This window comes from Pygoscelis adeliae, unplaced genomic scaffold, assembly GCF_000699105.1.
Source record: "Pygoscelis adeliae isolate BGI_AS28 unplaced genomic scaffold, ASM69910v1 Scaffold114, whole genome shotgun sequence".
NCBI lineage: Eukaryota > Metazoa > Chordata > Aves > Sphenisciformes > Spheniscidae > Pygoscelis > Pygoscelis adeliae.
Window position 1 is genome coordinate 1281871 of NW_008824587.1, and position 13131 is coordinate 1295001.

Below are 13131 nucleotides of genomic sequence, written 5' to 3' on the forward strand. Positions count from 1 at the left end.
GAAATTTAAACAAAGATTCATGACTGGTACCATAAAATGTCCTCTCAGATATAATAGCAAAGGAAGCATTTTAAAGTACATTTCAAAAATCTGACCATACTTAATTTTTTCCCCCCCTAAGGAGTGGTATTTTTAGTCAATTTTTCCTTTCCCTTTTCTTTCTCACCTCTCTTTCTGAGTTGAAAGAGAAAAAATAAATTAATGGCATTTCAGAGTCACAAATCGCTGCTTATAGCTTTACATAAACATTTCCTCTCAAATCAAACACAATGAACCCCCCCCAACAAATGAGAATGTCCTATAAAAACCTAATTTTTTGATTTCTTGAAACACAACTGGTGTCCCACATTGAGTTCTTAACAATAGAACATATAAATAAAAAGGCAGTGTTTTCATGTAAAATAAAAAGTACATAAATAAATACTAAAAAAAAAAGAATTAATTTGTCTTTTTTTTTTTTTAATAAAAACATATTTAAAAAGGATCCTTTAATAAAAGCATCCGATGTCCTTTTAAAAAAGATCTCCCTCGATCTCTCTCTAACTCCCACTGAGCGCCAGTGTCTCTGAAACACCGTCTTTTACTTGAAGGCTTCGGGGATGTGTCCCATCTGTGACTGCATACTCGTGGGAGGGCTGGAAATGCCCTCAGACCAGTCGGACACGTTGGAGTGAGGAGACGAGCTGGACCACTGGTCCGGCGACTCCGGAGACGGCGTTAGGAAAGGGTGGTCGGGCACCTGGAGCTGGTGGCTGGGGGTGTTGTCCAAGGGGGAGGAATAACTGTGCTGGGAAGGTGGAGTTAGAAACTGCGTGGTGGTCATGGGCTGGGCGAGGGAGGATGGCAGAGACGTGGGCAGCATCTGGGAATCTTGAGGCAGGATCGTGTGGACTGCCATGGTACTGCTGCTCGCCGGCTGCATGTCGGGCTGGCTCAGCTCGGTACCAAGGAAATTTTGGCCGATGTGGCCGCTCGCATTGGAGCTGGGGTTGTGATGCTGCTGCGGCTGCTGCGGCTGCGGCTGCTGCTGGGGTTGCTGTGGCTGCTGCTGCGGCTGCATGTTTTGCTGCTGGAGCTGTTTCTGCGACAAGCTTGTGGTGGGCAAGCCGTTGTGCAGGGAGGTCATCATGCCGTGTTGAAGGTTTTGCGTCTGCTGATGCGCCCCTGGTTGCATGTTGCCTCTCATCGGGTTGTACTGATTCTGGACCATGCCGTTCTGCAGCCTGGTGAGCCAGTCACACTGCCCGTTCAGACCGGCCGCTCCGCCGACGGAGAAGTTCATCGGGGCGTTGCTCATCACTGTGCTGGGGCTGGAGACAGGGAGGTGAGAAAGACGTGGTGGCACTGAATCGAAGGCCATCCTGCTGGAGTTTCCCATGGCCATATCCTGCTTCCCCGCCATGTTGAGGTGATTGATGCTCATGTGGGCATCAGGCATGCCTGGCAGATGATTCAGAGGCATGGAAGGGGACTGCTGAAATGGAGAGGTCATCAGTGGAGGAGAGGCAACATCCGACAGGTACCCATGGGGCGACTCCAGGGAGTCCACTGGAGACAACACACTGGAGTTGTCAAGCAGACATCCTTTTCCATCTTGTGACTTTTTCCTCCGGGCTTTGAGGTCTTTGGCATCCTTGCCGCTGCAGCTCAGGCCCTTGGTACTCGGCTTCCTGGCCTTCTTGCCCTGGACGGCAGGTTTCAGGTTGCCGATGTAGCTGTTGGGAGAGCAGAGCGGTGGGGACAGCGTGGGTGCCCCCAGCGGGCCGTTGTGCAGCGGTGGGCTCCGCACCAGGTTGTACTCATCCAGCAGCCTCACGATGTCGTGGTGCATCCGCTCCTGGGCAATGTCCCGTGGGAGCCGGTCCATGTGGTCCGTGATGTCACGGTTGGCAAAATGGTCCAGCAGGACCTTGGCCGTTTCATAGCTCCCTTCTCTGGCTGCGAGGAAGAGTGGGGTCTCCTCCTAGAAACCCAGCAAAGATGGTTAGGTTTAAGTTCACAGATTCTCCTGGCTAACACTATCCTGAGCTCTACGCCCAACACCATGCAGTTGGGTGGCAGAGACAGTAATTGTCTCTCCTCTGGTGAGGTTTTGCTGCTGGTTGTTCCTACCCTGCTGAGCCACGTCCTTATACCGACATCAAACCAGGAACCCTGCGAGTGACCCAGAACGTGCGAGGAGATGGCCACACTAACACTGCACCATACCACCAAGCACTGCACGGCCCCTCAACATCACCCGTAGGACCAAATCCCACAGTGCTGCTTTGAGCTAAATCCAACAGCTTCATTCACAGCAGAATAATCAAATCAGAGTCTCAGTGCCAGACAGTGTTATATTTTAGGCAAAAATTACCCTTCAACAGGCTCCCCAAATGGTTCTTTCCTTGCCTATGTCAGCCCAGGAGACCCCTACCTTATTGTTCTGCATATCCTTATTGGCACCATTCTTCAGGAGGACTACTGCGGCTTCAACGTTATTCACAGCAGCAGCCCAGTGCAGTGCCGACTTGCCTATGGAGGAAGACCATGACATACAACATGCGTTAGTGAGTGGTAAGGGCAATAGCAAGCAGCCCTTTCCGCCCACCTCTGAGGAAGCCCGCCCGTGTTTTAGTTGCCTGCAGTACCTAGATCATCCACGGCATTGACATCTGCATGGCAGTTGATGAGATCGTCCAGCATGCCCTCCACAGCCAAGCGAGCGGCCAAGATCAGAGGGGTGGTCCCGTCATGCATTCGAGCGTCGAGATCGGTTGCCCTGTTCCTAATCAGGATCTGCCGCAACAAGGGCCAAAACGCAGGAGAAACAAACATTATGAGGGACAGGCAGCAGGCACTCCAGGTACCCAGGTCTCAGGACCTGCAACCCCTTTCCCAGAGGCTGGTCCCTCCAGTTCCCCCTCCCAGACTTCGGGCGAACATCCAAGGGCAGCTACGGGGTTGCTGCTTTGCTGTGCCCTGCCCTGAGACAACAGGGGCTTCGGTTTTCAAGACTTCCACCCCGCACCTTGCCAGGGCAAGCTGGAGACCCTGCAATAAGCTCAGTCGTGTCACTGGCTCAACGCGTAGCACCGGTACTTTCCCCAGAAAACCCTGAGACTGGTGGCGAAAGGATCAATTACCTGGAAGACTCCTTGGGCATCAGCAGAGACGGCGGCGTGGAGGGGCGTCCTGCCCATGTTATCTTGGATGTTTGCATCGGCACTAGCTTCCAGCAGGCGCTTGGCAGCGTCCGAGCGGGAGTACCTGGCAGCCAGGTGAAGCGCCGTCTCGCCGGTACGGTCAGTCTGGTTGTGTAAGCTGGCGCCTTGGTAAATGAAATCCGAGATAACGGCGGGAGCATCGTCTTCCTCTTCGCTATTGCCGGTCTCCAGCCCTCCTCCGCTGCACGAGGCGATCATGAGGGGCGTGAAGCCATCTGAAAAGCACAGGGGAACTCGGTGAAAAAAGGCTTTTTACCCTTCTGTAATGCAGGCGGCTCAGCAAGATGCTCTGTCTGCGATAGATGCTTATTCTCGTGGGTGCATCAAGACTGAGTTCCTGACTGGTTCTAAACATCAAACACGAATATCCTTCCTCTGATATGGATCTGAAATTCCTTAGCGGTATCTCACCACTCACTGCTTTTCCTATTTCATCTGCTAGCTTGCACACTAGCATGTAAGGTGCAATTTATAAGGAAGGTTGCTCAAAGCAAACTTGAGTATGGTACAGCGCAGCCTTAAATATTTTTATTATTTCAGAGGACAATTTCACAGATGTGGGGAAGACCAAATGTTTGTAATAATTTAAATGCCTATTAACTATTAATATAGTTAAAAACCTGAAAAGAAGATTGTGAAATGTGCAGTTTGGTGGGAGGAGAGGAATCTAGGAGTGGCAGAGAGATAAGCTGGATGATTTAATAGGTACTTCTTCTGTATTCCCTAATTTCCATCTCAGTGATTAAACAAAAGAGATCTCATGGAAAGCAGAATGTGACAGGGTCTATCTCTAAATCACGCACAACAGCAGCCATGCGATGCAGAACGGCTAGCAGCGACTCCCTGTGCAACAGAGACAGGTAGGGCTGTCTGGGACTGCTCATCTGCAAGGGGTAAGGGAGGATTTTAGATTAGCTGACAAGCAGCACAAAAGCGAAAGAAGTCCACCTTACCGGGACCTCTGACGTTGACATCCATGCAGTCTGCATCGATTTCCCCCTGCGGTGGAGTAGGCGCCATGGAGGATATGCGCAGATCAGCGGCATCCAGGTGCTGCTGGGTCCACTGCCTGTGATCCGTCTGATCGTCTGTATCAGGCAGCATCGCCTGCTCCTCGAACTGGGGAATGACAGTGGGAAATGAGCACCCAGCAAAAGCGTACAAGTCAGAGTGGGAGGAGGGGGCTGAGCTCTAGCGTGGGAAGCTCTGCAAGTCTCAAAGGTGCGTTTGTCACACACAGGTTTGCAAAGGAGCCGGCAGCAGCGATGCACAGCGCAGACCGGGCCCCCGAGGGTCCCTCCGCAGTGCCGCTTTCCGCAGCGCTCTGCTCCTTCCATGACAAAACCCAGCGAGTGACTACTTGCAGCACAGAAAGGGAATGTGGCAGTGAGCTTACCCTGAACTTCTTGGTGTCCAAGGTCTCCTCATCACCCCACTCATTTTGGTTGTCATCCATCAGCGTGCCGTCTGAAGCATTTTTGAGGGGTCTTTAAAAATAAAACCATACAAAAAATTAGCTCCTCTGCAGGAACTAGGCTGTGACGGACTGTGTTTATCTACATGCACAAACTGAAAGAAGAATCAACAAGGCAATTTCCAGGAGGTTCCCCTCAGGTTGCCTTTCATTTTTTACCAAGTGCAAACGGACCACAAAGCATTTAAAAACCTCCTCCAGATGGGAACACTCTTTTCCCCATGCAGAACTTTAAGAAACCTGATTTTTCTCCTCCCCGCTACGCCAACATGATGCACTAGAGAACAAAACTCCGATGGGTTCTTTCAGAAGAGCCCCGAGCAGCCCCGCTGCGCTGTGTTTAACGGGTTAGCAAGCCAATTACTCACTTCAGTCCAACAGAATCCTCCCCAAGTGGTTCTCGTCGCTTCTTCTTGCTCGACTCTGTCACTTTGAAGCCTTCTGGGAACCAAAGCTGCCCATGCTCCCTGCGCCGCTTACGAGACACCAGTACTCCCACACCAATGAAAGCAAGCACGACCACCGCAGCCACCACCACGTACATAGGATACAGCTGGGAGTTCTTCGTGGGCTCAGCTGTTTCACCTACAAAACAGTGGGGCACAAAGAGATGCTGAGACATTAAGCTGCATAGCAAACCAGTGACAGAGTGGAAATGAAGGAAAATTAGTTAATAGAGGTACCTAAGTCTGATCTAAATCAGCCCCCCCAAAATAAGGTCATTTTATACGCTATTAATCAGAATTGCAAACTATCGGCAAATTCTCGGCTGCACAAGCCAGCCTGCATCAGGAGACAGCTTCACTTTTTTCTCCTTTAAGGAAAAGGATTAGCAAACTTCAAATCATTGCGCTTGCATTGAGCTGTTAAGACAAAAGGATTTAGGGGGGATTTTCAAGATACAAACTTCAACTCCTTCCATGTCACTGATTGATTGGAGCTGGTTGGGTTTTCTTTTTCTTTTCTTTTTTTTTTTTTTTTTACGACTTTTATAGTGATAATGATTTTGAAATAAACCTGGAATAAGCAAAAATAATAAACTGGTTTTGCAATTTTTTTAAGAACAGACTTAAAGAAAAAAAAAAAAAGATGCAAGGTTATTAAAACCAGACTGTGCTCAAATGCAGCCAGCTGACAGATAACTAAACGTGGATAAGGCTGGAAAGTTTTGGCTGTCTCTCCTCCCCAGCCGACCAGCCGTACTTACTTTTAACGGCTTCTATTTTGTAGGGTATGTTCAGGTTGCCAAGGGAGGCCAAGGCACCCAGGAACGCCGCCACATCGGTTGCACTCTGGAAGCACTGGGAAGACGACTGGATGCACTGGCGGTTATCAATTTCCAAGTAGACGATGGATCTGCACGAGAGAAGAGTCAATGAGAAGCACGGAGCAATGACCACACTGAGAAGACAGACGAGCCCTGTCTCCCTTCCCTCCTTAACCCCCCATCAGTGGGAATTAGAAGGTGGGAACCCATCTCCTTGCTTCCCTGTGGCCCAAGCCCTGCAGCTCACACTCACGGTCTATTGGATTTGCCTCAATGAATACTGTGAAATCTAATTCCTTCTCTCCAGGAATGGAAGGGAGTCTCTGCTTCACAATGTTTTAAAATTACCCAGACACTACAGTATCTTAAATAATGCTGTTTGGGAGCCTTCAGATCTTTTCACATCAGTTTCGCTGCTCTAACTCCTTTGTTTTCGGTGGCTTTTGATTGAGCCCACAGAGAGGGAGAAGGTTAGATCTATATGTTTATACCAAAGACCTCCAAACACAGTTTGCAGTAATTGAGTTTTACAACAAAGCTGTAGAAAGCATTTCCCAGGGAGAAACTGAGGCTTAACTTAATGACTTCCTGAAGTCAGACAGTCGGTCAGGCCAACCTCTGCTTCCAGGTCCCACCCAGCCCAGCCCCAGCTCCCAACAATACACAGGACTCCTTCAGTCGTGAGAGTCGGCGCAGCATTGTATCAGGGATTCCTGAGCGATCACTCGCTTTTCCCACATGAGAGCAAAATCCGGTTTCTATTCACACAGAAAGCAACGTCTAAATACAATTATCTGACCTACATCCTTCCCTTCATAGCGTGTTACTAGTATCAACACAGAAAACAAATGCTGCTCAGTGAAAAAGGAACCCGTTGGTCCCCCTTACCCTCTGATGTCCATCTGATCGAGCTCTCTCTTCTGCCTTCTGCCAGCCCTGGAGTAGAGGCTGCTCTTTACTTTATTGATGACAGCACTAGACATATCTGACCAGTCCTCTGTCGACCTCTTGATGTAATGCTTTTTCAGCTCCTCCTCATTGCCATAGTACGGAAAGATCATATACTCTCCCTTGGGGTTCTTCTTGAAGACCACGTTGGTGTGCAGCACGCGGCTCAGCTCCCGCAGGAAGTTGAAAGAGTTGTTCTTCAGGTTCTCGGGAGTGATCAGGACCACCACCACCAGCGTGCCATCTGCAAGCTTCTCTGGCATGTTGTTTGCACAGTCCAGACCATCCCATTCGCATTCAAAATTATTGCAGCCCTGGTCACAGTGACCATCGGAGAAGTGATCTTTGCAGTACTGATCATACAGAGGGCTGGGCAGAAGAAAAAGAAAGGCAGAAGAACGAATTAGACGAAGCACCGCGCATATTACCTATCTGCCGAGAAAATAAGCGGTGGTCCACAAGGACCTCTCTTTTGTATAAATATTCTTCATCCTGATAGTCACTAAGCCAGTTTACATGGAAGGCAACTGTTTCACGCAGCGCCGTGAAGCATTCACCTCTGCAGCTGAGATAGCAGCTGTTAAATTATAAGTTGCAATTTAGTTGCCAGAAAAAGGGACAAATTACTGTGACGCAGAGAAGACGTGGGGACACAGAATAGTTACTCAGACCAGAGTTTGTCCAGGAATCTGGGACTAAGTTCCTGCTGTTGCCAAAGACAATGTTTGGTAAATGCCTGGATGTTAACATCATCATGTTTTCTGTCTGCTCTTCCATCTGGGGTCTCCCTACACTGAAACTCACTGTGTTACTACTGCGAGTTGGAGAATTCACTTCTATGGCGTGATACAGGCAAGGACAGGGAAGCCATCTGGAATGAGCCAAACCCAGAGAACTTACAAGTGTATATAAATTCAGTAAGACCACAGGGAAGTGTGGTTGCTTGAGTTGCAGCCCCGTAGGCAGCAGACCAGAATGTAGAATGTGAACAACAGGTCTGCACTTAGGAGCTTTAGCAGATGCAACCAGAAAATACCCCCAGACAATCAGCACAAAGGTCACAAAGGCTTTAAAACAAGAGGATCAATGAGCAAGTCACTTACTTGCACTGCCCTTCGTATTTCTGGCAGTCAAATCCATCGTACAGGCAGCCAGCATTATTGCACTGAGAGTCGCACTTGCCATCGTTGAAGTACTTCCAGCACTGCAGAGACTGGGAGCAGTTCTTCCAGGGGTCGTTGAAATTGAGGGAGCAGTCGCCCCCATCCCAGCCGCAGGCATGGTTGTTGCATTTCCCATCGCAGATCTTGTTGCCGGCATACCCCGCGCAAACTGCAATCTCGCACTTCTCCTCAATTTTGGGTGGGATGATATCCTGCCCGATCCCACCTTGGAAATCAAAGTCGAGGATGTGGCAGTTGAGGCCGTTGAAGTTGGCGGGGCAGTTGCACCGGTAGTAGGGGGAGGCATCGCTGAAGAACTCGCAGGTGCCCCCGTTGTAGCAGGGGTTGGATGTGCAGGGGCTGCTGGCCGGGTACTGGCACTCGGGACCCGTGAAGGCCGGCGCGCACATGCACTTGGAGCTCTTGTGGATGGAGATGCAGGTGCCACCATTCAGGCAGTGCAGGTTCCCACAGGTGCGGGAGTCGTTCTCGCAGGTGGCACCCACGAATCCCTGGGGAAGTGACAGCAAGGAGGGAGTCAGAATCACTGATGCCGTCCTACCAGCAGCCTAACACGCGTGTGTGTTCTGGGAAACTTGGCACAAACCAGTGAATCAGGGCATGGCTCTGGTGCATCCTCTGAAACCAGCGATGGGCAAGAATAATCTGGAATGTAAACCCTGTTAGAGCCTCCCCCTCGAAACGAAGGGACCTCTTCTCCAGAGCTGCCTGCTCCACCTTTACGTGGAGCAAATAATGGTTCACCAGGCAAGAGTCTGTCCTACAGAGCTGTGCGTTGTACCTGCAGGGCTGAGCCACCTCCTTCTCCCTGACCCTGACCCAGTCTCCTTGCAAGAGAGGAGGGATATACGGATACACCTCGCTCCAGCCAGCACCCGCAGCAAAGCCTCTGCCCCTGGCTGGCCCAGCCAGGGAAGCCTCGGGGCTAAACTGGCCCCTTGACTACCCCTCTGTGCAAGGGGGGCTGACTTGCAGGGTCTGTGCAACATCCCATGCTCAGAGCTGGGGAGGAGCGGGTACGTACCGGGGGGCATTTGCAGATGAAGCCGCGGCCAGTGTTGCTGGCAACCGCGCACGTTCCACCGTTCCTGCAGGGTTTGCCTTTACAGCCGTCCACCACGGTGTCGCAGCGACGGCCTGCCGAGGGAGAGGAGCACGTGAGGAGCAGAGGAAGGCGTGCGAGATGCGCGGGGTGGCTGGGGGCTGCAGGGCTGGGCGCTGGGGGCAGGGGGTACACAGCGCTCACCTGCATAGCCAGGTCGGCACTCGCATTTGTAGTCATTGACCCGCTGCACGCAGTTCTGGGTGCCGCGGGCGTCGCAGGGGTTGGACAGGCACTCGTTGACGTCTCCCTCGCAGCGCTCCCCTACAAAGCCAGGGGGGCAGATGCAGCTGTAGCCACCTACCCGATCCGTGCACTTGCCATTGTTAAAGCACTTGGGCCCCAGGGTGACAGGATCAAAGAAAGGGCTGCAGTCATCCACATTGATCTCACAGTGCACCCCTAGAGAAATGGGGGAACAACCCACACAGCTCATCAAACAGTATCGGGGTGCCCGGTGGTCCCTTGTGTGAACCTTCCCTGCGAAGGGGCTGAGCCTGACCAAGTCAATGGCAGTCTGAGCCACCGCTCTGGCAGGAGGCACGCACCACCGCGCAGCTCACGTCCAAGGTTGCGTGGCCTTGATGGCTAAGCTCACAAGCAAACACAAACCTCTACCGTTGCATTTGCTTCTGCTAGCCCAAGCAGCTAATGAGCAGATACCAAGAATATCTACACTCAGACCACTAATGCCCCAGCCTGGGGAATTAATTTACCTTGAGTTCCTCTGGGGCAGGAGCATTTGTAGGTATTGATGAGATCGATGCAGGTTCCTCCATTCTGGCATGGGTGGGACAAGCACTCATTGATCTCCTCTGAGCAGTTAACTCCATGATAACCAGCCACACACTGCAAGGAGGGAAGAGAGGAACTATCAGAGAGGTTCACTCAATTCCCACATGGCTACAGGAGCACAGCCAGCACCCCAGCCGCCAACTTGGTAAAGGGGCACCGAGCCAGCCTGAAGCTGGGGCAGCTCCTTGGGCAGCAGAAAGGCAGTAACTGGTGCTTTCTCCCTGTGCATCTCTGCCCCCCACAGCACCCACCTCACAGGAGTAGCCTCCCAGGTAGTCCGTGCAGGTGGCTCCGTTCTGGCAGGGGTTGGGGGAGCACTCGTCCACCTGCTCCTCGCAGTAGCTGCCGGTGTAGCCGGCCTGGCAGCGGCAGAAGTGAGTGTTGCCGGTGTCCACACAGAGCCCTGAATTCCTGCAGAGATGTGCTACATCGATACCTGCCAGGGAGAGCAGAGTGAGACGCGGGGACCTCGGTGACACCCAGGCACTGCAGGGCCACGTCCTGGCTGCCATGCGTCCCACTGGGGACCGCAGCCAGGACTGCAGCCTCAGGGGGTGCATGTTACAGCAATCCTTGAGATAGCTCTAGTTGTGCCAAAGATCCCCACCAAGAGAACTGAGCATGTCCCTCCTCAGAGCCCAGCACGGGGGGCACCTGGGGACCCTGCCTGGCCCTGTGAGGCCGTACACATGGCAGGGACTTACCTTGCTGCTTAGCAGCCACCTCGCAGGAGACGCTGGGGACATCGCAGTAGAGTCCCGTCCATCCGCTGTTGCACTCGCAGCGGTACAGGTTGTTGGTCTGCCAGCACTTGCCTCCGTTTTTGCAGGGAGAGGAGTCGCACCAACGCACCAGGTTCTGGGAGGAGCAGAGCAAGAGATGGGGGTCAGGACCCAGCAGGGCTTCTGCAGGAGTGGAGACTGCAGAGACCTCCCAAATCTCCACAGCCAGCATGCATGGACAGACACTGGGGTCAGCGGCCAACAGCCCAAGGCTCCTCTACCTGGCAGTTAAGCCCGGTGTATCCCTGGGGACAAGTGCACTTGTATGTCCCGTAGCTGTCCTGACATGTGCCCCCGTTCAGGCATGGCTTGGAGTCGCACTCGTTAATGTCATGCTCGCAGTAGCTGCCCGTGAAGCCGGGTGGACAGACGCAGGTGAAGGTGTTGATGCCATCCACGCAGGTCCCACCGTTGAAGCAGGAGCTGGGAACACAGACATCACGTCCCAGTGAGTCACCGCTGGTCGCGCTCCATGCCAAAGGGAGCTACGGGGTAGGGACCTCAGCCCCTTGCTCCAGCCCTGCCCAAGGCTGCGCCCACAGCAGGAGCCGTGCCGGGCTATACCTCTCTGTGCAGTCAGGCGTGTTGTTCTCACAGTGGATGCCGCTGAAGCCGGAGGGGCAGGGGCAGGGGTGGCGGTTGGCTGTTGACGCAGTCGGTGCAGTTGGCGCCGTTCTTGCAGGGGTTGCTGGCGCACTCATTGATGTCCTCCTCGCACTTGGGCCCACGGAAACCAGCCAGGCACTCGCAGAAGAATGTGCCAACACCATCGGAGCAGGAGCCACCATTGTGGCATGGATCTGGAGAGGAGGGACGTGCATGTGAAGATGCAATGGTCCAGCCCCGGCACAGTAGCCCTGCCTGGGAGCTGCTCTGCACCACTGTCCCAGCACGTGCCCCCCGGCCACGCAGAGGGGTGGGACAGAGCCTGTGGACCAGGCAGAGGCCAGCCCGGCCCCACCGGGGGACTGGGAACAAGGAGGGCACATGGGACACACTTGCTCACTGCCTGCACGTCACTCTCCCCCCCCAGCCTCCTTCCTGCCAGCTCCCATCCGTCCCTGGACTGACGCAGCTCAACCGGGACGTGCTTGAGGTGGCCCAAAAGCCCGAGCAGGGCTTGCAGCACGGCCCAGGCCAAAGCAGTGGCCGGGGCTCGCCCATGCACAAGGAGGAGGATCCCAGCCCAAGGAAGGGCAATGAAACTGATGGCTCGGGGCCGGGCTGACCGCGGTCCATGGAGCGGCCCCTGCTCTTACTGGGCTTGCAGTCATCAATGTCGGTGTCACAGTTGCGGCCGGTGAAGCCGGTCCTGCAGGCACAGCGGTAGCTCCCGTTGGTGTTCTGGCACGTGGCCCCATTGCGGCAGGGGCTCTTCACGCACTCGTTGATGTCGATCTCGCAGGTCTGACCTGCAGGACAGAGCAGCACAGGGACCACGTGGGCTGGAGGTGCTGGCGAAAGCCCCGGGGATGATGACGACATCTTGGGCACCGCCTGCACCAGGGCGGGAGCCCTCGCAGCAAACTGCCCTCGCCAAGGGGTGCGGGCGATGGCCACATCCCGTCCACCTGGCTGAGCCGTGGGGCAGGTCAGGACCCTCCCCGAGGCTGGGCACCGCGCAGGGCTGCTCCCGTCGGGCAGGGCACGCAGGCAGCCACCTGCCCGTCGCTCCCCAGCCACGCTCCCTGCCCTCCATCTTTCAATCCCCGAGCAGCTGAGGAGAGCGGGGTGTGCTGAACCCCCAGACGGGCCTTGCCCCTACCTTGCCAGCCAGAGGGGCAACTGCAGGAGAAGCTCTCATAGTCTTCCGACTCCCGGCACTCGCCACCGTTCTTGCAGGGGCCGCCAGCACAGGGGGCCAGCACGTCCTCGCAGGTGGCTCCTGCACAGGCACAAGCACCTGCTGACACCCCCTCTGAAACGACGAGGGACCCAAGATCCCGCTACCCTCATTCCCTGCCCTGGGCTGCTGCCAGCCCTGGGGCAGGCTCTGGGATTCTCCACCGCCCCGGGGCAGCCCAGCTGGGGCCATCTCCTCCATCCCTGGTCCCCCGTGGCCCCAGGCCCCCCACAAATCCTTTAAGCCCTGGCAATCTGGGCTGCATTAAAAGCGCTGCACACTTCCTTTGGCAGGGAAGCTTGCTCAGGGTGTCTTTCCCGCCTTGCGCTCCCCCCCATCCCTCTCAGCCGCTTTTCCTGTTTATGTCCAGCCAAGGGACACGTTCCCTCCGAAACCTTATCTTCCCTGTCAGCCAGTATCTCCCAAACTGGCCTTTGCTATTTTCCAGAGCCTTCCCCTCCCTGCCTGCCCCGTCCAGGTCCCCCCAGGGGTTTCTATGGCCACTGCCGAGGGCAGGAAACGGCTCACGG

The 13131-nt window shown here is 54.1% G+C and overlaps 1 protein-coding gene across 1 annotated transcript in view; it reads right to left on the minus strand.

Annotated features, from left to right (window-relative positions):
• Positions 1-580: 580 nt before the first annotated feature.
• The window catches only part of NOTCH1 (notch 1), a 35329-nt gene continuing 22778 nt past the window's right edge, over positions 581-13131 (minus strand). The window contains 20 exon segments of the mRNA XM_009322145.1: positions 581-1963; positions 2417-2514; positions 2631-2778; positions 3126-3421; positions 4160-4325; positions 4603-4693; positions 5049-5265; positions 5888-6036; positions 6836-7264; positions 7999-8570; positions 9104-9216; positions 9326-9583; positions 9898-10030; positions 10228-10412; positions 10681-10834; positions 10980-11181; positions 11323-11393; positions 11395-11558; positions 12018-12170; positions 12524-12643. Coding sequence (XP_009320420.1) covers positions 581-1963; positions 2417-2514; positions 2631-2778; positions 3126-3421; positions 4160-4325; positions 4603-4693; positions 5049-5265; positions 5888-6036; positions 6836-7264; positions 7999-8570; positions 9104-9216; positions 9326-9583; positions 9898-10030; positions 10228-10412; positions 10681-10834; positions 10980-11181; positions 11323-11393; positions 11395-11558; positions 12018-12170; positions 12524-12643 — 5102 coding nt within the window.